At 33.5% G+C, this 20313-nt stretch overlaps 1 protein-coding gene across 7 annotated transcripts in view; it reads left to right on the top strand.

Moving 5' to 3' along the window:
* The window catches only part of CREB5 (cAMP responsive element binding protein 5), a 311336-nt gene extending 306406 nt beyond the window's left edge, over window positions 1–4930 (top strand). For 6 of the 7 annotated variants that reach the window (XM_070729315.1, XM_070729317.1, XM_070729318.1 and 3 more), the window contains 2 exons: window positions 2157–2265; window positions 4322–4930. In XM_070729315.1, the coding sequence (XP_070585416.1) occupies window positions 2157–2265; window positions 4322–4482 (270 nt within the window). In that variant the 3' untranslated portion in view covers window positions 4483–4930. Of the gene's footprint in view, window positions 1–2156; window positions 2266–3749; window positions 4023–4321 lie in introns of those variants that run through there. The other variant, XM_070729319.1, reaches the window with a different exon arrangement.
* The last annotated feature ends 15383 nt before the right edge of the window (window positions 4931–20313 follow it).

The raw sequence follows: 20313 nt of genomic DNA on the forward strand, positions 1-20313 counted from the left end.
TTAGTGTCATTGTTGTCAAGTGATTCTGGCTTCCCCATTGATTTTGCTTTTCAAAAGATTGCAAAAGGTGATCACAACACACTGCAACCGTCATAAACATGAGTCTGTAGCCAGACATATAAATTTTGATCACATGACCATTGGGATGCTGCAATAGTCATAAGTAGGTCACGAGTCACTTTTTCCAATGCCGTTGTAACTTTGAACTGTTGGAAATCAAGGACAACTTGTATCTGAATTACTAGCTACTAAAATATGCTTTATGGTCCATTTTTTCAGACAAAGGTGGCCTAAATGTTTTAATTCACTGAAATTTAGATCTCATTGTAATGGTTTCTTTTTTTATACTAGATATCCAGTGAAGGGCTACCAAAATTTTTACTACCACACTGTGAGCGTGGCTTATGCAAGACGCCCTGCATTTTCTTTCAAGACCTTTCAGTGCAAATTGGGTGCTCTGGGGTGGAGCTCCCTTTTCACTACCTTACTGCACACACACACACACACACACACACACACCCATCCAGGCAGTAGCTCACCCCTGTAGATATCTATTATAAACCTCTGTAGAAACAGTTGGGAGCAGGATTATGGGTCACGAGTATATCATCTCCATCCTCTAACCATTGATTTAAAAAGTGAGCTGTATCAAAAGCCTCATCTTGAAACATCACACCACTTGCTTTTGGATTAATGTAAACAATTAGGGTCAAGCTGTTGACCTTTGAATACAAGAGTAAGACTATGTATAATCTTAATTATAAATTTTCCTAACTTTATGGTAAATTGAAGTTCCTGCATAACTAGATATGAATTTATATTTTTATATGTTAAAAATGGCTGTGAAATTATTGGCCTCAAGAACAGTTAAAACACAATAATGGCATCTTAATGATAAATCTAAATTAGGACGGTCTGAATATCTGGAGGCATATTATTGTTATATGCAATGTTTTTCTTTCTTTCTTCAAAAGTACTTTGCACAGTAGACATCACTTGATGAGTAAATGAAGTAAATTTTGGCAATATGTGTGTGTGTTTAATACTGTATTATGCAAATGCAGCCAAAAGACCAGGAAATCTGATTCCTAATAGTCTTTTCTGAATGAATGGATGGACATAAGCTTCAACAAAGGTAAACTATGAATTTCGAGGGATTTTATTACTCAGGACAGGAATATCTATCAGCTATCTTAATTTCCATCTTTGATTAATTCTGCCTGACTTTCCTGACTTGTACTATATAGATAAAAATATTTTTGGACAATTCAACTTGTTATTTGTAGCTTTTTTTAAAAGGAGTTAAAACATATTTTGAGACTTCATTTTTATGCTTTGTTAACAGAATGCCTTCTGGATGGGGTGGGGTGGGGGAGTTTCTTGGACCTCATTTCCAAGGCTTTCCAGTAGGTCATTGTGACAAGACAACAATATTATTCAATGCAGGGGAGGATCTTTAAATGTAACAAAATTCTTTCTTTTTTCCGTTTAAGTACACCCATTTGACAAAATGCAGCCTCTGGAATACCACCCAAAATAATATGAACAGGAATTAATAACTTTAAAGTTTTAAACAGCCACCTTCATGAATTGAATTTGACCTTGATAACAAAGCAGGATGATTGAGAAAAAAGAAAAGTTATTTCTCTGCTATGCCATTTCATTAGTACAATTTAGTTTGTCTGCAGAGGTATCTATAAAATTCTGCAGGTTCTACATGTCCATGTATCACAATCAAAGCTGTACCCATTTCTACATGCATACATGCTACATGTACAAAAATCATGGGTCTTCCATCACAATGTTGTGTCCATCATCTTATAGATTGTTATTGGCCTGCAGATGCTCCTATGTCTGCAGAATCTAGGCTCTGTGCTGTTACTGAGCAACCAAGCAAATGATTAGGCTGTTAAAATCAGATTACCAAGAAAGCTTCTTGTTATCAATTCTCCCACTCTGACAATTAAAATTGTCATAAAAGAGAGTCAGCTTCAAAGCTTTCAAACTAGGCTGTAAAAGCATATACCAGAACACAGACTTCCTCCTGTGTTTTTCCTAGGAAAAAAGGATCATACGAAATATCAGGCCCCAAGCAATGCTTCTCAGCTCCTTGTCCTCCTACTTACTAAAATAAAATTATCTTTTTTCTTTTCTAGAATGAGGTTTCCATGTTGAAAAATGAGGTAGCGCAGCTGAAACAGTTGCTGTTAACCCATAAAGACTGTCCCATAACAGCCATGCAGAAAGAATCACAAGGATACCTAAGTAAGTGTTATCTGATAGTATATATTAATAGTAGATTTCCTTTTTTCAGCTCATCTCTACACCTGAACGAGTATTTAATACATTGTTAGGAATAGCACTGAATTAGCAGTGGCTATCACATAAAAGACACATAATTATAAAAAGAATTTATTGGAGGCATCTCAAAATATTTTCCCAGAGTGTCTTAAGGATTGTGGAAACCACTGCAAAAGTTTATTAATTATTTAATCATTACTAAATATATCATAGAAGCAATATCTTTTTTAAAAGAACAGGTATAATTTCTAAAATATTAACAGTACAGTGATAAAAAATAAGAAATATAATTATTATATTTAATAAATTATTATTGGCATAGTAAAATATAACATTACATTTTTAACTTATAAGACAATGTGAAATAAAGTCCAATATTCAAAATGGAGTTTGACAATTTTCTCTAAAGCAGCATGTTAATATAAGATATTATACCTGTTCAAAAACTTTTTGTAGTTAATTGTCTGTTTTTCTATTGCATAACAATGCATAGGACTGTACTTTTATTGTGCAGTGTGTATTTTTGCATGCTTATGCACATACTGCATATATACATGTGAATAGACATGCATGCACATAAACAAAATATATACATTTATCAGTTTTGCCTAATGGCCATAAACCAGGCCATAAACCAGAAGATTAATACTTCTAGTCTCACCTTAGCTGTAAAACTGGCTGTGTGATTTTTGAGCCAGACACTTTTCCTCTGCCCAAAATGTGAAACTCGGGCAACAAGCCAGTCAATCAATTCCAGTCACAACCAATTAATCAAAACTTGGTTAATCCCCCCCCCCCCCCCAAAAAAAAGATCAGACACTGCACTTTCAGGAAACATATAAGAAAGCACACCAAACCATAACTGACATATTAAACATTGAAACATTAAATATTAGATAAAACAAAATTAAGTAAGTTTTCAACCAAAATATTACGGGGTGTTCCTAGTCCACTAACCACCTCCAACATGGAAAATCCCATTCAGTGCCTCAGGTCAGTTGGCAGAGCCAGGTTTTGAGGCTCTTATGGAAGGACAAGAAGGTGAGAGCGGATCTTACCTCAAGGGATAGAATATTAAGGAGGGCAGGGGCCATACCTTGCTTTACAATATGATGAAAGAGCTTTTTACCATCAGAGTCTGCATTTAAAATCTGAAATAGTACAGTCAATAGTCACATTTGTACTGTCCACAAAAACAAAGCTGTAAATTCAGTAACACCCCTAAAAATGCAAAGTTATATAATATATATTGTTGTTGTCATCAGAAAGCTGAAAGAAGACTAGAGATCTAGTTGAGGGAATAATTGGAAGCAGACTAGATTTTGCTGTTTTATTAAGTTTGACCCGTCCCTCTGCTGAAACTCAGAATAAAATAGTTCTGGGGTAAAAAACTTGCTGCTGCTCCATCTTCTCTGCATCTGCGGAGTGACAACCTCTTGTACTTCCAGAGACTGCTCTTCTCATGGCAGAGCCCAACTGGGTTTCCTAGGGATGGTGCAGCAACTCCAGTAAAGCCAGTTACTTCCAGATTTCCATCAACCATTTGGTGTAGAGGGGATCCGGAACTAGCACTCCCTTCCTTTCCCTGCTTGGCATCACTCAGAGTCCTATCAAAAGGCTTGAAAAGGAGACACAACAGCATGGACAGAAGAGGCAAAGTGCTCAGTATCTCGCTGGAACAGCCTTGACTACAGGACTCATATTTCCAAAGGAGATGATACTTCGGTCAATGCAAGTAGCATTCTGCTGACTTACTACTTACACTGAGGTATCTTTCCATTATTTAAAAGTGCTATATGCAGACATAGCTTAAAGTAGAAATGCAGTATCCATAATATGAAGACAACTCTACATATTCCTTTATTTCTGTTATTCCTTAGTTTTAGTGGTTCTCTAATTTTAATTCCAGGTTTTGGCTGGTAAACATTTTGTATCTGTTTTCTCAGCTATTTGTTCCGCTAAAAAAAATTATACCCTTCTTTTTCTACCTGGAATGAATCTTCTTTTCTATTCTGTGCAGGTCCTGAAAATAGTCCTCCTTCTAGTCCTGGTCCAACCTGCTCACAGAAACAAGTCATTCAGCAAAATACAATTACTACTTCCTCTGCCGTCGGTGATGTTGGAGGCTCCACTCTCAGCCAGCTTGCAAGCCATCAAAAAGACATGAACCCAGTCCTTTAAAATTGAGTCATCAAACAACTGTGATGCTAAATATGATAGCCTATCAGGTTTCTTTTCTGTTAAAGGCATTGCATTTTCAAGATTATTTCTGATTTGAAGGACTCTTCATCCCCCAAAGACTTATGAGTTTGATTTTTTTTTAGTTATTAAAACATTGTTTATGCTTAGTAATAATAAAGGGATTTATGCAATGATTATGCTATCAGCTTGGGAGATGCTTGGTGCTTTCTCTAATTTTCTGGTACCGGTTTCTTCTTCATTTGTTTGTAAGCAAACTGTTTCTGTACATAGTCATGCTCCATCTTATCATTGTTGGCTGGCACCACCGAAGGATCGTATAACAGTATCCTTAGCCAAAAACTGAAGCTTAAAAATATGAAACAGCCATTCACTTGTTGACAGTGCAATAAGTATATGGTTTTTCAGCGCCATTAAACTCTCAATCATACTTACAGCTTTGCAAATCTTTATTCTGCTTTTAAAATGTTTCTATTTCTTTTGGAGTTACAGCCTTGGGGTTCTGCTCTCAGTTTATGTTCGTTTATTTCTGAGCTATTAGAACTGATTATGAAAGAGTTTTAAAGTACAGTATACAATATTTCTGAAATTTTCAAAAGGAAGAGGGTGAACCCAATTTTTCTCAGCCTAGTTGTTTTTAGAAAAGGGTTTGAATGTGGGCAGAAAGAATGTGCCTATCTGAAGATTATTTCTTAATATCATAAGCCTTTTTGTGGTGTTTTGCCTACCACCAGGATACTCACGTAAAAGTGGAACATTCATGCAAAACATGAAATGTTTAAATTGGATATGGATTTTGAGCTTTTGTGGAATTTTCTTTTTCTTCCTTTTTGTGACCTTCCTCTGCACTTTTCTATTTCCCTTATAAATCATGTAATTTTAAGTCTTCTTTTTACAAAATCTTGATGGTATTTCATACTAAAACACCTGCATTTTGCTGCTTGCAGTTTCTGTGTAACATTGAAGATGCATTGACGTTGATGAAAAGCTTTGCAAATTCACCAGCTATTTTCTCAGAATTATTTACTAATTCACATTCAATAGCCCCTGCTCCACAGCTGTGAAGGTGGGGGTATTTTTTCTGGAACACTTTTTATTTCATTAATATATAATATTTTAATAAACAGTAAAGGTTGAAATCAGTTTTACCTCAGGTAAAGCTATTAATGGTATCACAGTGCTAGTGGAAAGAAGCACTGTAAAATTGTTCCTCTAAGAATCCATAACACTGAGAAATAGTAAATAATACTCTCTGAGCATTATGCTTTTTCTTAACAAGAAAAAAGTCATCATTTGTAAATATTGTAGCTGAACCAAGTCACTAATTCAGTGACTAAGATTGTCACTGAATTGAGTTCAACCAACATATTAAGTCATACGGTTGGTTGGTTTTGGTTTAACATTGTATGTAAACCCAGCCATTAAGTCTTATAAGGAATAATTTAACACAAAATATTGTGTGAACCCAGTTGGTTTTGATTCATTAAATAAACTATGATTTTACAAATAAGCATTTAAAAGCTTGAAAGGAAACCGCAAAGAACAATCTTAAATAACTTTGGGTAAACAAATTGGGCAAGTCAATGAGACAATGCTATGTTATCACAGGCATAACTAAGGGTAGGTAATGGCAAGGAAAGAGGAAGGGGGGGATTCTTATTCTCATACCCTGTATCTAATTAACTTGCGAAATAAGGTGCTTTAAAAAAACAATAATTAGGAAATGGCATTATGAAATATTAAGTAGGGCTTCTTTATTTTATTTATTTATTTATTTATCTATTCATTGGATTTGTATGCTTCCCCTCTCCAAAGACTTGGGGTAGCTCACAACATAATAAAAAACAGTATACAATATCAAAAATTAATATAACTACTTTAAAAATCCAGGAACATTAACAATCATTCATTCACATTCAGACAATAAACTTGCATCACATTTCTCAGCTGGAAGCTAGGGTCTAGTGACCCCATGGTATACGTTTCAAAGTTTTAACACATTTCCAAATAAAGCTATTCATTCAAACAATTAACAATTAAAGAATGAATAATTTCCTAAAATTAAGGATTCTGTTCCCCCCAAAATACTTGAGCTATCCTTGCTGGTGGAATTGCTGGTGATCAATCTAGATACCTATTTTAACCAATGGTCTGACTTACATAAGGAAGTTTTCAGTGTTATTGAAAGGACGCAGTTCCAAATAAATTTTCTCCAAAAAGATTTTTTTAAAGCCATTCAGGTAATGTTATGAAATTGATTGTTTTGAAAAGTGAAATAAGATGTTATTGTTTTTAATTTTTAGAAGAACTCGTCCTTGATAATAATACCAAGGCTATATATATTATATCTGACCTCAGGTTTATAATATGCATTTTGAACAGGATTAAATAAACTGGCTATTTTCATATATTTTTAAAATATTATATTTTTTAAAAAATGCATTTTGGGAAAAATTGCATTTTTGCTAAAAACTAATCAACTCAAATACCGCTGCTCTTTTTAATCTACCTTTTCCTTTTATAAGAGCTTACAATTAAAGTTCTTATAATATTTATAATATGTTAGTATTTTATGTATACTAACAGATACAACTGATACAAATGTATTTTACAGCACAAGGAAAGTGCTGGAAAATTCAAGGAAATTTTCAGTAGAAACTAGACAGGTTTGAAAATTACTGGGATGTGGGGGTTTTGTTGTTGTTGTTCAAGATTTTAAAAGAATATATCTAACTTGGATTGCCCTTTGTAGATTCCAATTCAACTATGATTAGTTGTGATAACGTTTCATGAAATCAATGGCTCTTCATTCTGACTTCTCTCACAGGAACGTGCAGCCTAATTTCTTTGTAAATTTGACGTAAAGAAAGTTCTGCAGTGAACAATGGGCTCTTTCCCCAATTAATTGTGCTTACAACCATGGGTTAAAATTGGAGATCTGTATGCTCTATAGGTTTGCATAAGGCTGAAGACTCAACTGCAAGCAAAAGATATTTATGGAAAATTCCACAATATTTGGCTGCCAGATCTGCGCTACAAAAGTCCAGATGAGCTACCCAAAAAAAGTACAAAATCCCACTATAAGTCAGCAAAAAGATAAATAAAACTAATTCATTTTATTGCAATTTAGATGTGGTAGTAGACCTGGTACTAGCATGATATATTTGTCCAGTCATTGATCCCAAAATGAAATGTTTCAAAAATAGAGTAGAACAGGCTGAATTCAGAATTTGTTAAATCTTCAAAAATCAAACTTCACTAATGTACCCACCGTTATCTTTTATAAACTAGTAAACTACAAATAGTTCTAAATTATACCCTTTTTATATATAAAATAGCAGGGAAGCAGAAAAGTTTAGGGTTCTTTCTTTAAAAAAAATAGAGATATCAAAAAGATAAGGCTTTTATTATATTGCATTATTTAATGCTAAAAAGATAAAATATCAATGGCTGTGAAGAAACTGTTAAAATACAGAATTTTGAACACAAGGTCACCATACCAATTCTTTACACTGCTGGAAATGCAAAAAGGTTCTGTACACCAACAGTTTTGTTGTTTTATTTATTTATTTATTTATTTAGATTTGTATGCCGCCCCTCTCCGCAGACTCGGGGCGGCATACAAATTTAATGGAATGAGCACTACAGCACAACCTATTCTGAAATCTATAGGCAGTACTACCCCTTCTATTGAAGTGTGCAGCTAGTACATCTGAAAAATACTTTCTAGCAAGTGTTTTAATTGAGGGGAAACTTTCTTGAAACGGAAAGTGACATCTGATGTATGTATCATATTATTCCCACAGATTGTAACATACAGAATTGATAATTCAAAAAGTCCAGGGTATTTTTTCCCTTGAGCCAGAAATTCAGTGATGCTTACTTCCTATTGAAGTGCACGTATAAAATCCATGGACTCAAAACTGAGGCTGCTGTTCATTTTAAAATAAATGTTTGCTTTCTCCCTTCTTCAGACTACTACTACTTAAATATTTATTAAAGAAAGTGAAACAAAAGAAGCAAGTATGTGTGCTCAGGAATTCACCCGAATCTACTAAAGAGCTCAGTATTGCTTGAGAAATTAAATGATTCTTGTGTATGATATTTCATATACTTCATTATGTTTGTCCACTTTTGCCACTCCTGAACAGAGACTACATTTCTGGCAACCTGGAATAACAGGTTTTTTCAAAGGAAACATGTACAACTGCCTTGGAATAATGTACATAATATTTTTGACCAAAATAGAACATAATGCCATGTATTTTCCCAGGATAAACATCAAATCACTACTCGACATATAAATAATGCTACAGACTCCAATATATAATACCCATGAAATAATACAGAGCATTCCTCCTTTATATTCCTCTTTACTTTATTATAAATATCAACACTCTGTGAAGAAATTATTTTTGGAATCCAGAGTTCAAGTAATTCTGAATGTTCTTCCCTAGAAGAATTCTGTCTCATCTCCAGATGTCTGCCTTACAATCATATAAAGGCTGAAACAAAGAAAGAAATAAAAACCTGAATGTTAATATGCATATTTCTAGTGATAAAACTAATTAACTTATCCATAATTTCAGTTCCCTGCAATTTTGTAATTGAATTAAAATAAACTCACCCTTTCCCCAAACTTGAAAGATGCAAGATTTGAGTTCAAAACAGCTGAATAATGTTAGATGACATCAAAAATTTACATTTTGGGTGTCTCTTCATTATTCGAAATTCTGTGGCTCAGATCTGGCAGCCTTGCCTAATTTACTGAGTAGAGAATGAAGCCTAATTACACAAAGACTGAAACTGAATATTGCTGTTTGTCCAAAAACTCAATTAAATATAAGTACAATGAGAAGGGGGAGGGGGACCCAAACACTGCAAATTGCAATATTTATCAAAAAGGGCTGGATTGCAATACAAAATATCTATGCTACATAAGCTTTTCTGCAAGCCATATTTCTATATTGTAATCTAAATGACAGTTACTTTAGAGTATTTATTATGATAATGGTGAGCTTTTTAATTGCATGATTGTGCATTTTTTGTAAAAGTATGCAAGCCATTAAAAAATAGAATAGTGAATGGCAAATAATCAAAAGCAAACATTTCAACATAACTGCTCTTCTCTTTACTAACAAGCTAGCTATAGCTGTAGGGTGAAATCTATATTTTTAAAATAACAATATTTACAATATGGTGAGTATATATCTGTATTTGTGTTTTTATAAAAAAATATTTTAATTATCTCCTGCTTTGTAGCCAACATTTTTCCTACAAAACAAAAGAAAATGAAAAAAAGTATATGGTGGATTTATGCAAACTAATGAGGACCAAAGTAAAATTAACAACAAAAAACCAAACCAGGAATCTATTAAATGTTGTATTCACAAAGAATTTTATAAAGTATTTATTACTAAATGTTATTTTTAACATTCCATTTAAACAGTATTCTTCTACAGAATCTGTTTACATTTTTCTGGGTTACTTTGGGAGTAATCACCAAGTGGTGGTTATGTATCTTCACTCGAACAATGAAATTAAAAAAAAAACAGGTTGGCAGTAGTACATCTTGGTGAATTCCCCATTAAAGTTACAGTGCACAACTCTCAATGTAAGTGTGTGTAATATATACAAATATATAAATATAAATCTCTATATATATACTTAAAAGAGTGGTTTTTGTATATCGCCAGCAGAAGTTACTCATCTTAAATGACTGTAGTTGCTGAGATATGCTTCCTGGAATTATCCAGAATTTAGTTCTGTTTTCTCTGATTTTCTTTTCTCAGAGCAGCATTTGCTTTCTGTAGCAACCAAAATGAACAAACATTGTTCTTTTGATTTTTGTTGAAGATGTGCAAGGTCTGCTAAAGAGAAACAAATAACTCATGTAACTGGAAAGCTGCCTATTAAAAAACAAGTCATCCTGCCTGATGCTTTACTTTTTTCTAATAATTATCTAATGAGTTGCACTAAATCGCCTTATCAGTCCTTCTTGTTTTTATAACTAAACAGTCTTCAGTAGTTTTAAACTACTGAAGTTATATTGTGAATAAGATTATATTGGCCAATATATAGCCAGGATGGTAGAGACAAGAAATAAAGATTTAATTCTTTTTTAATATTAAAACAGTGCCTAGAAAATTGGAACTATTACAACTAATTAGAAACATATTACATTTCAATTATTGATATTATTTGAAAATTGCATTTCAGCCATCTTTACTCATAAAATATTATTCAATAATGCATGTTTGAACTGGTGGCACATTCACCCTTTATCACACTAGCTCTGAAAGAATTTGCTCTGAGATCGGAACAGGAAAAATATTCAACAATGTTCAACTTTTCTTCCAGTTATTCTTTTTTTGTGTAAGCCATAGAGTAAGAAAGAAAATTATGTGCACAATAAACCTATACTGGTTTTGTACCACTTAAATGAGAAGGGATCCCTCACATTTGCAAATTCTGGGAAATTCTTTTTGATGCAAGTAATTAGTGGCTTGTTCCTTTACTTGCTTGGAATTATAGCAAGTGTGTATTTAATGTGTATAAATTGTTGTTATGTTGTTTTTCATCAGACTGCTCTGTAAAGACAATAAAGCTATTTTAACAGTGGTACCCAAGTTTTTGAACCCGTACAGACTTTTAGCAGCCCTATAAATACTTGACTAATATATGTGGGTTTTGATCCGACTAGAGATGTAAAAGATTGTGTGCTAAGGTCAGCATTCCTTCTAGTTCAGCCTTCCCACTAGTATCCTTGAGATATCTAACTGATCGGATTTCTCATAAAGGAAAAGCAACTTTAATTTTTAAACAATCTAATTAAAAAGGGTTATTATGTTTAAAACAATAAAATGTGATAGCAATTTGTTTTGTGTTTCAATTCCAGTGTAGCTGAGTCATCGTTAGAAACTGGAAGATCATGAATTCTAATCCCACCTTAGGTACAAACTCAGCTGGGTAACCTTGGGCCAATAATTCTCTACAATCCTTAGGCAAACCACTCATAAAAACCTTGCCAGCAAAACTTCCAAGACTTGTTTAGGCAATCTCTGAGATTCAGATACAACGGAATACAAATATTTTCAATGGTTCATATTTGGTTGTCTTAAGTTAACTGATGGATATTTTCTTGATTTTTACAGTCTGCTACGTTGTTAGAAGAAATACCTATTTATCAACATGTTGGAAGAAATAGGATCTGAAAACACTAACATTTTCCTATCTCTATAAACCACTAGAATTGGCATTGGCAGTGTGCATTCAGCACGTTTCTCTAAAGCAGAGAGATTAATTTTTCTGAGTGTAAATCTGAATCCTTTCAAAGTTTTCTTTGGATAACATTTTGCTTGAATCTGTTTACATAAAACACATATAACGTGGAATATGCCATTTGTAATCTTTTGTTTTATTGAAACGAACATGTCACATAATGTTTTATGAAGCAGCTCTCTTTAAAGATCATGTTATTGGTCTGCCTGTGTCAAATCGTAGTTCTGTTGTGTTAAGTTTCGGGTCTGTTCAGTTGCAGGTTGTTTCCATGTAGTTGTAAAATCAACCATTAGCATGGATTTTAAAAATTGCAGTAAATTATTCTGATTATTTTTATCTTTTATTGCAAATTATGGAAATAAAAGTAAAAATATCTGATTTTCTATGGATGCTATCATGCTTTTTTTCATGAATATACTGAATATAATGAACAATTTATCTTTTTGTTTTGTTTTCTACCCAGAAAAATTATAAATATTGGTGGGAAATAGAATATATTCTTTTTGTAAAGAATTACTTCATAAATTAGCTATCATTATGTAATTTTTAAAACCACCTAATAAAAAAAATAGCATTTTAGTGAGAGAGAGATTTTGAGTTTGGAGTCTACCAAGAGTTCATTTCTACAACATTTTTTTATCTCCAGAAAAAAAGACTCCATAAAAATAAAAATGATATAATGAAAGAAAAAAGAAATAATTTTTTCACAAATTCTGGAAATGTATTTTATTTATTTCCATCATCAATTCCAAATGCATTTTTCAAACTGAATTCATTTTAATTGATGCTAGATCAATGTAAGTTATTTCATGTTAATATTTTTATTTAACTATTGATTTCAAAGATAATTTAGTAGTGGGAGAAAGAAACACTGTGAAATGTTAAAAGGGAAGGAAAAGAATGCTGACCGTCTTCAGGCTATGATCTGCTTTTTGTATTGTATGCCATTTTTAAAAATCTGTTAAAAATAACAGTGAAAAAAAACCATCTCCTATTTTGAGAACAGAAACAAAATTGCTACATATCTGTAAATATTTGGCCGTCACAGTTGCATTTAATTTGCTTTATTCTCTCTCTCCTCTCTTTCTCATTGTGAACACAATTATTAAAAATGGACATTGCAATCATTGATGTTGGACATATAGAATCAATTTCTACACTTCTTTCTAACTAGCAGAAATTTTATGTATTTGTACAAATGTTAATATCATTGCAATTCCAGTATAATAAAGTATTCAAAGGCAATTAAATGCATGGTTTATTTAATATTATAATTGCTACTGCTTAACAGTAGTACTTCTTAGTACTTAGTGGCTCTTTTATTTTCTAACACTAGTCCTTCATTTATTATGGGAAATTCAGGTACCACATGTGTTTCATGGTTTCATTCTAACACTTTCAAAGTCAGTTTCCCTTTAAAATAAAATCTGTTCCATGTGTTTTTTCTTTCAAAGAAAAAAATACAATCTAATAGCAGACTTATATTATCAAGGTTTTATTGATGTTTCTTGAACCATGTACAGTAACAAGCAAATCCTTGTTGATCGCTTTACTGATGTTATTTATCGACATACCAACCTTGTTTACCTCATGTGTCTTCCCATATATTGGAATGATTTTTGCTAATTTCTAGCTAAGTTAAATTACTTCTGCATAAACAGGTGTTTTCCTTCCCTCTCCCTTGTGTCACTAATAATGAAAATGAAAGATGCATGCAATCCAATTCCTTTTCCCCATCATTTCAACAGCTGATATTAGTTTACATAGGAGATACATATAGGAAACTTCACAAATGCAAATTTTAAATATCTGCCATTGGAAATTACACACGCAGATATATTCTGAAATATAGAACTTTGCTAAAACATTTTCTTGATTGTGTTTTTAAAGTAATCTATCCTTCCATTAAGAATAAAATTGCAAGCTTTTACAGTCCTTACTGTTAGGCTTGGTGGTTGACCTTCTTCATTCAGTCAAACTAAGGTGTATCTTCAGAAGAGAATGCACAAGATCAGTTTATTTGAGGTTCTCCAAACAGGTGGGATGCAAGGAATAGCTTAAGATGGTCTGAGCTAAACTGGGCTTTGGTATTTGAAACATATTGGTCAAATATTCATTTATTTGATATACAGTATGTCTACCCACACATTACTGGCTAGCCTATGATCATTTACAACACAACTTTTAAATACTAAAACTGGCAATAAAACATCTTGTAAAGCTAATTCAATCCAAAAGAATGGAACACCTCAAACCCATGTAATGAATGTATTAAAACATTTATTAGTTTTTCTATCAGCTTCGAATGTTTTACTTAGCACATTTTCAGCTAAATAGTAAAACTTAAACTATTTTCTCTGACTTATTAAAAAGTATTATGTGAAAACCTGATTTAAGCAGTGGAGATCAGTTCTTATGGCTGATCAGGTGATGATAGTGGAAAAGTGAACAATTAAAAAACTTTACTGTAAACATGTTTTCTAATTCCTTCCATAACTCCATATCTGTAACAAATTTAGGAAGTAAAAGTTTGATTCTTGCTGAAGTATCACATGGAAAATCAGATTGTTTTTGATACTATGAAAATTAATGAAGGCTAAAAGCTTTCCAGAGAAAGGTGCAGTCCCAAATGTGGTGGGCCCATAGAAGTGGGTAGAATTGTGAACAATTTTGATATATTCTTGTGTCAGTCACCATGGGCATAAAAATTCAAAAGCACCAAAAATTAGGTTGGAAATAATAAATATGGATTGGTGATACTTCAGAAGGCTTATGCAGAAGCATGGGAAAATGCTGCAATTCATTTGATTTACTTTTAATGAAAAGATTGAAAAGATATGCTTAGGTATGAAGTAGACAACCATTGCATTTACCTGGCATTCACATTCCTGCAAGTGAGTTTTCTTAGACATGTTCATGAAGGCCAACACCATCATCACCCTTCCCTTCGCTCCCTCCTCCTGTTCTTCGGATAAATGTGTCTTTAAGAAAGAGTTCCACAGGTTATATACCCAGAGCTATTGTTTTTCCTGTAGGGCATTACAGACCATCTTTCCTCCAACCTAATCTTGCTTTTCTAGTGTAATACAATGCCTTGTTATGAAAGCGACCCTTTAAAACTGATTAAATATTTAAGACATGTGTTCTGATAGTGTTATGTAAGCAAATACCAAGCAAAGTTTGACCATTAGTGAACCTGATCAACCCAATCTCCAAGGATTTGCGTGAAGCAAAATCAAGATGAGCCGCAGTTACAGGCAAGCTGAGAAGCTGCCTCAAATTCAGAAAGGAGCTTGGGAGTATCATCAGCTGGGGATGTCTGGCCAGGCATTTATCTTGCTGGCATCCCATTGGAAATTGAGGCATTTCTAAAGAAGTTGGAGGGGAGAATACCCCATTAGCACTTCACCAGCAGCAGCAATCAATCAGGAGGGAAATACTTGACATAACTGTTAAAAGGCCTAGAAAAATCTAGTAAAAACAAGAAAACTATCTCTTTTAAGAAAGACAGTTTAGAATGAAACAGCAACAGCACACTTTTCTCATACTTAAAAGTTCCCAGAAATATATCTGTGTGTATTTAAATTTCATGCAGATATATCAAGATTCCCATGGGACCAATGTGACATGCCGTCAAGCCACTATCACAATTAAAAAGCAAACCAATATTCATTCAAAAATCAAACCACACAACTAGCAATAGAAAATGTCAATCAAATGTTCACCTGATACCTAAAATAAGAAGATGGGTAGGAGTGAGACAGACATAGAGGATAAGGTCACCAAGTAGACTTGCAGAGGAAGGATTTTCAAGAAATAGGGCATTATCACAAAAGAGGTCTATCACTTAATTGATAAATGGAGCTTCAGAAGTTAAGCAATCAGAAAAAAGGCTGTATTGAGACAGATAATCTCAGCCGTGAATATATCAGAGGCTCATGCACAACTCATGATTCATGAAGACAATACTGATTTAATATATTTACAAATTGATTAGTAATTAAGTTTACTGTTGTGACCTCTGGTTACAACAGTAAACTTAATTAGTAATCAATTTGTAAATATATTAAATATTAAATATATTAAATATGAAATATGAAATACAATAAAAACAGTAAAATAACAACAGAATATTGAAATTGTGAAATAAAGTAAATTAATAAAGTAACAAAAAGTAAAAGGTTACTACAGAATAAAGCCAATGCTATAGCTAAGAACATAAACACTTCTAACTTTAAATGATACCAGACTGAAAGGATCAACTTGTTGACAGTTGGGAACACATTTGCAAGAAGATAGTTCAATTTTTCACGAATGAAGCACTTGAGTTCATTGGTAATTCACAATTTGGCACTGATCTCACTATAAATGTAGCAGAGGAACATAATAAGTAACAACTTCCACTTGACCAACTCTACAAGGTCAGAGATCTTGTAAAAAGAAAAAACGCCCTTTAAGATATATGGAGAACATGTACAGGTGAAGAGATATTTGATATGGGGGAACTGAGACATCTCCCCCGGGCATATACAATTTATGAATGGTATGTGTGTATGTATGTGTGTTTAGAAAATGGGGTTTTTTAAATGTTTTTAGTAGAAATTTAGATTTGTTGTAAATTGTTTTTTCACTTTGTTGTGAGCCGCCCCGAGTCTGCGGAGAGGGGCGGCATACAAATCTAAATAAACATAAACATAACATATTGGGAAGGATTTTTTCTCAATGAAACACTGTTTATACTAACTAGATACTGCATGAGACCTTTAGGTTTTTTTATCATGATCATACCAAGATAAAAATGTGGATGATTGTACTATGGCAGTATCTTTATTATCATCCTATTCATAAAGCCAATCTCTATTATTTTCTGTGTTTCAAGATCTAAATTCTTCCAAAGGTGGAATAGTTCTTTTGTAGGATGCAAGGCAAAAGTTAGTCCATTGATTGCCAGCTATGAAATTGAGATATCATGGCTTTCTAGTTTTTTTATAATGACCCAGCAATGCTAGGTGTATTCTGATGGCAATAAAAGGTAGTCCAATTCCTTCATTAAGTAGAAAGTATGGATGCCCTGGGTAGGTCCTTCCTTATTAAATTGTTTTGGGATGCATCCAATTGAACATTGGGTAGATTTGAGGGTAAGATTTTCTCATCTTCCCTTCAAATCTACATTTTGAATATTTTAAATGCAGGTTCACCAACTATCTTCCTTTATAAGGAAAAATATCAGAATAGCGTCCACTTTATGCTGGGTAATTTTCAAGGCTTTTCATAAAATACACTTGTAAAAGGTAATGCCCAGGTATTTAAATCCTCTTGACCTCTCAGCAGCCTTCTATACCATTGGCCATGGCATCCTTCTGCGACAGCTTGAGGGGTTAGGAGTGGGAGTCACTGTTTTACAATGGCTCTCCTCCTATCTCTCCAGTTGTTCGCAGTTGGTGTTAGTGGGGAGTCAGAGATCCACCCCTTGGCCTCTACATCATGGGGAGCCACAGGGATCTTTCCTCTTCCCCCTACTATTTAACATTTACATGAAGCAACTGAATGAGATCATCCGATCATCAGTATGCAGATGATACCCAGCAATACATCTCCATCAAACTTGACACTGGAAATAATAATTATATCATCAAATATATCATCAATATACCTAAACATTGAAATTTTCTGTCCATTGAAAGTAAGGCACAACAATGAGTTCATGGATCCTACAATATTATTCATGTAGGAGTTGAATAAGAAGTAATTAGGTCCTTCTCCAATAAGATTGGGTTTGTCTAGTATCTTTCAGGGTCCATTCATACTTCAGCTGTAAAGTCAATATTATTTTAAGGAGACACTTAACAATATTTGTCCTAGCTGGTTTCTTCCATAATCAAAATGTCTCAATGAAATCAAAGGAAAGTTCAATAAATATGGCAGAGTTATTTGTATGTCCATTGGTATATTTCTGAATAAAGGCTTCAAAGGACAACAATGTCATTTTTAAAAATCCTGCTGATTCTGGATGTAAGGGTTTCTTCAAGTTTATTCAAACTTTTCTTAGCATAAAACTTAAAAACATTTCTAGCATATACTTCTAATTATAAATGATTAATTGGCTGGTTCTTGCCTATTACCTTTTATGAATATTGAGCATATTATACTTTGTTTACAGTGTTTCATCTATTTCTGAGAAGGATCTGGACAGGATGAGGACTAACCAGGGATCCTGAGGTTGAAATCAGTTGCTTACATTCAGATTTTGATAACCACTCTCGTACTATGTTTAATTCAGTACTTGTTGACTCAGTTCACAAGACCCAATTGGACCCAATTTTGTACTAAAATACATACATTAAAAAATTAGCTTTAAAAAGCATAGAACTATCAATGCTGAACACTGTACACATTTACATAAAAGCCAGATTCAATAAGGGAATTTTTATGGGGCTTATTTAGAAATTTGCCCGTAAAGGACCGGAGCAAATACCATCCACCCTTTGGACTAAATTTCCCAGAAAAATGATGGTAGCTTTGCTGATTCTGGCATTGATATCACAACCAATAGGAGATTTGCATTTAATTCAGCCCTTTCCAAAAGAATTTAGATGGAGAGCCAGATGATAGATCTAGAATCCATCCTGTTGAAAGAAAGATATTAATGCTAAAAATCAACCCCAAATACTTGCAATCTATTTAGACTACCTGAATATAATCAGTATTTGACCAGCCCTTTGTTGTACAGTTCCTTTCATATTATAATCACCAGTAGTGTGAGTAAAATCCTGGTAAGAGAAGAAATATCTAGGTGCAATGTAATAAAATGTCCTGTAATAAAATAATGCTAAATTCTGATAAATATTGTACAAAATGGATATCCATTAATTTATTGTCAACCAGCAGCATTCCAAGCTTATTTTCATATAAGCTGGAGCCTTGGGAATGAGGCAATTTATGGCATTCAAAGAACTTCTCTAGATACAAGAAGGCATAATGATCAGGGATGGGTCCTAAATTTTTTACTACAATGTGGGTGTGGCTTCATGGTCATGTGACTGTGTGGGAATGGCAGGGCAGTCAAGTGACTGGGTGAGAGTGGCTTTGAGGTCATGTGACTGGATGGGGTAATGGTGATGATATAATGATATTCTCATCAGAATGGGATTCATTTATATTGGCAATCATATTGGCAACATTAGAATTTGAATCTTTTGGCTTCTGTACATCATGGATAGTATCTGAAAAGCTGTCACATAAAAGGAAATTGTAAATGTTATCCATCATCCCAGAGTGCAAAGATCAAGGAAAATAGATGCTATGTTACAGGAAGGGAGATTCCAGCTGTAAGTTTAGAAAAAAATGTTTAATTAGTTACTTACCCCCAAAAAAGTAATAAGGTCCTTTCATGTTCAGCTGGTGTCTGGACAGCCATAGGTCAGGAATATTTCAAGTCATATTTCTGAACAAACAGGATGTTATTCTCAAAGGCTTACTGTAGGGTTGTGAAATCTTTTTCTGGCCAAGGGCCACACTTAATTTTGTTTAAAAGGCTCAAGGCTACAATTTAGATGGAGTCACATCACACCATTAGGCTGCAGTTGGCTTTGTCTGAAAGTTTGGAAGGACTGTTCAAGACCAATATGACTATTTTAGGGAGTCAGCTACCGTTTTCATCTCCTTTCTCCCTGTATTGCAAGTACTAAATTTCATCCTTTGCACAATAACCAGCGATGACTGCAAACTTTTGCTGCTTTTATGAAAATGAAAAATAAGCACATCCCATTTTGGATGGCTATACCCAGTAATGGGCTGCTGCCCCCATGGGGGGGATGCAGTTGGGATTGTAAGTTTAAGCAGTATTTATTGAATACTTAATAGTTTTCTTATTGTTCTTCCTTCTCTAGTACCTTAATTACTTTTAAAATAGGAAATAATTAAATAGTATGATTTTACCCATAAACACTTTAAGCATTTTAATCATTATCTAGAACTGAAATTTTATAGCAATTAAAGAAAATTCAGCTCCTTGCCTAATCTGTTATCATACTGAACCTTGTGGGTTCAGTACAAAATCTTAAAATGTTGTTGTTGTTGTTGTTGTTATTATTATTATTATTATTATTATTATTATTATTAATTAGATTTGTATGCTGCCCCTCCCCCTAGACCCGGGGTGGCTCACAGCAGTAATAAAACAATATACAGTAACAAATCTAATATTAAAAGTCTCAAATAGCAAATCTAATATTAAAAGTCTAAAAACCCATTATTTAGATAGATAGATAGATAGATAGATAGATAGATAGATAGATAGATAGATAGATAGATAGATAGATAGATTTTTATTGGCCAAGTGTGATTGGACACACAAGGAATTTGTCTTGGTGCATATGTTCTCAGCGTACATAAAATAAAATATACATTTGTCAAGAATCATGTAGTACAACACTTCATTCATTGGGGTGAGGTATCATCAATATGCCGATGATACCCAGCTTTACATCTCCACCCCATGCCCAGTCAACGAAGCGGTGGAAGTGATGTGCC

This window comes from Erythrolamprus reginae, chromosome Z, assembly GCF_031021105.1.
Source record: "Erythrolamprus reginae isolate rEryReg1 chromosome Z, rEryReg1.hap1, whole genome shotgun sequence".
Taxonomy (NCBI): Eukaryota; Metazoa; Chordata; class Lepidosauria; order Squamata; family Dipsadidae; genus Erythrolamprus; species Erythrolamprus reginae.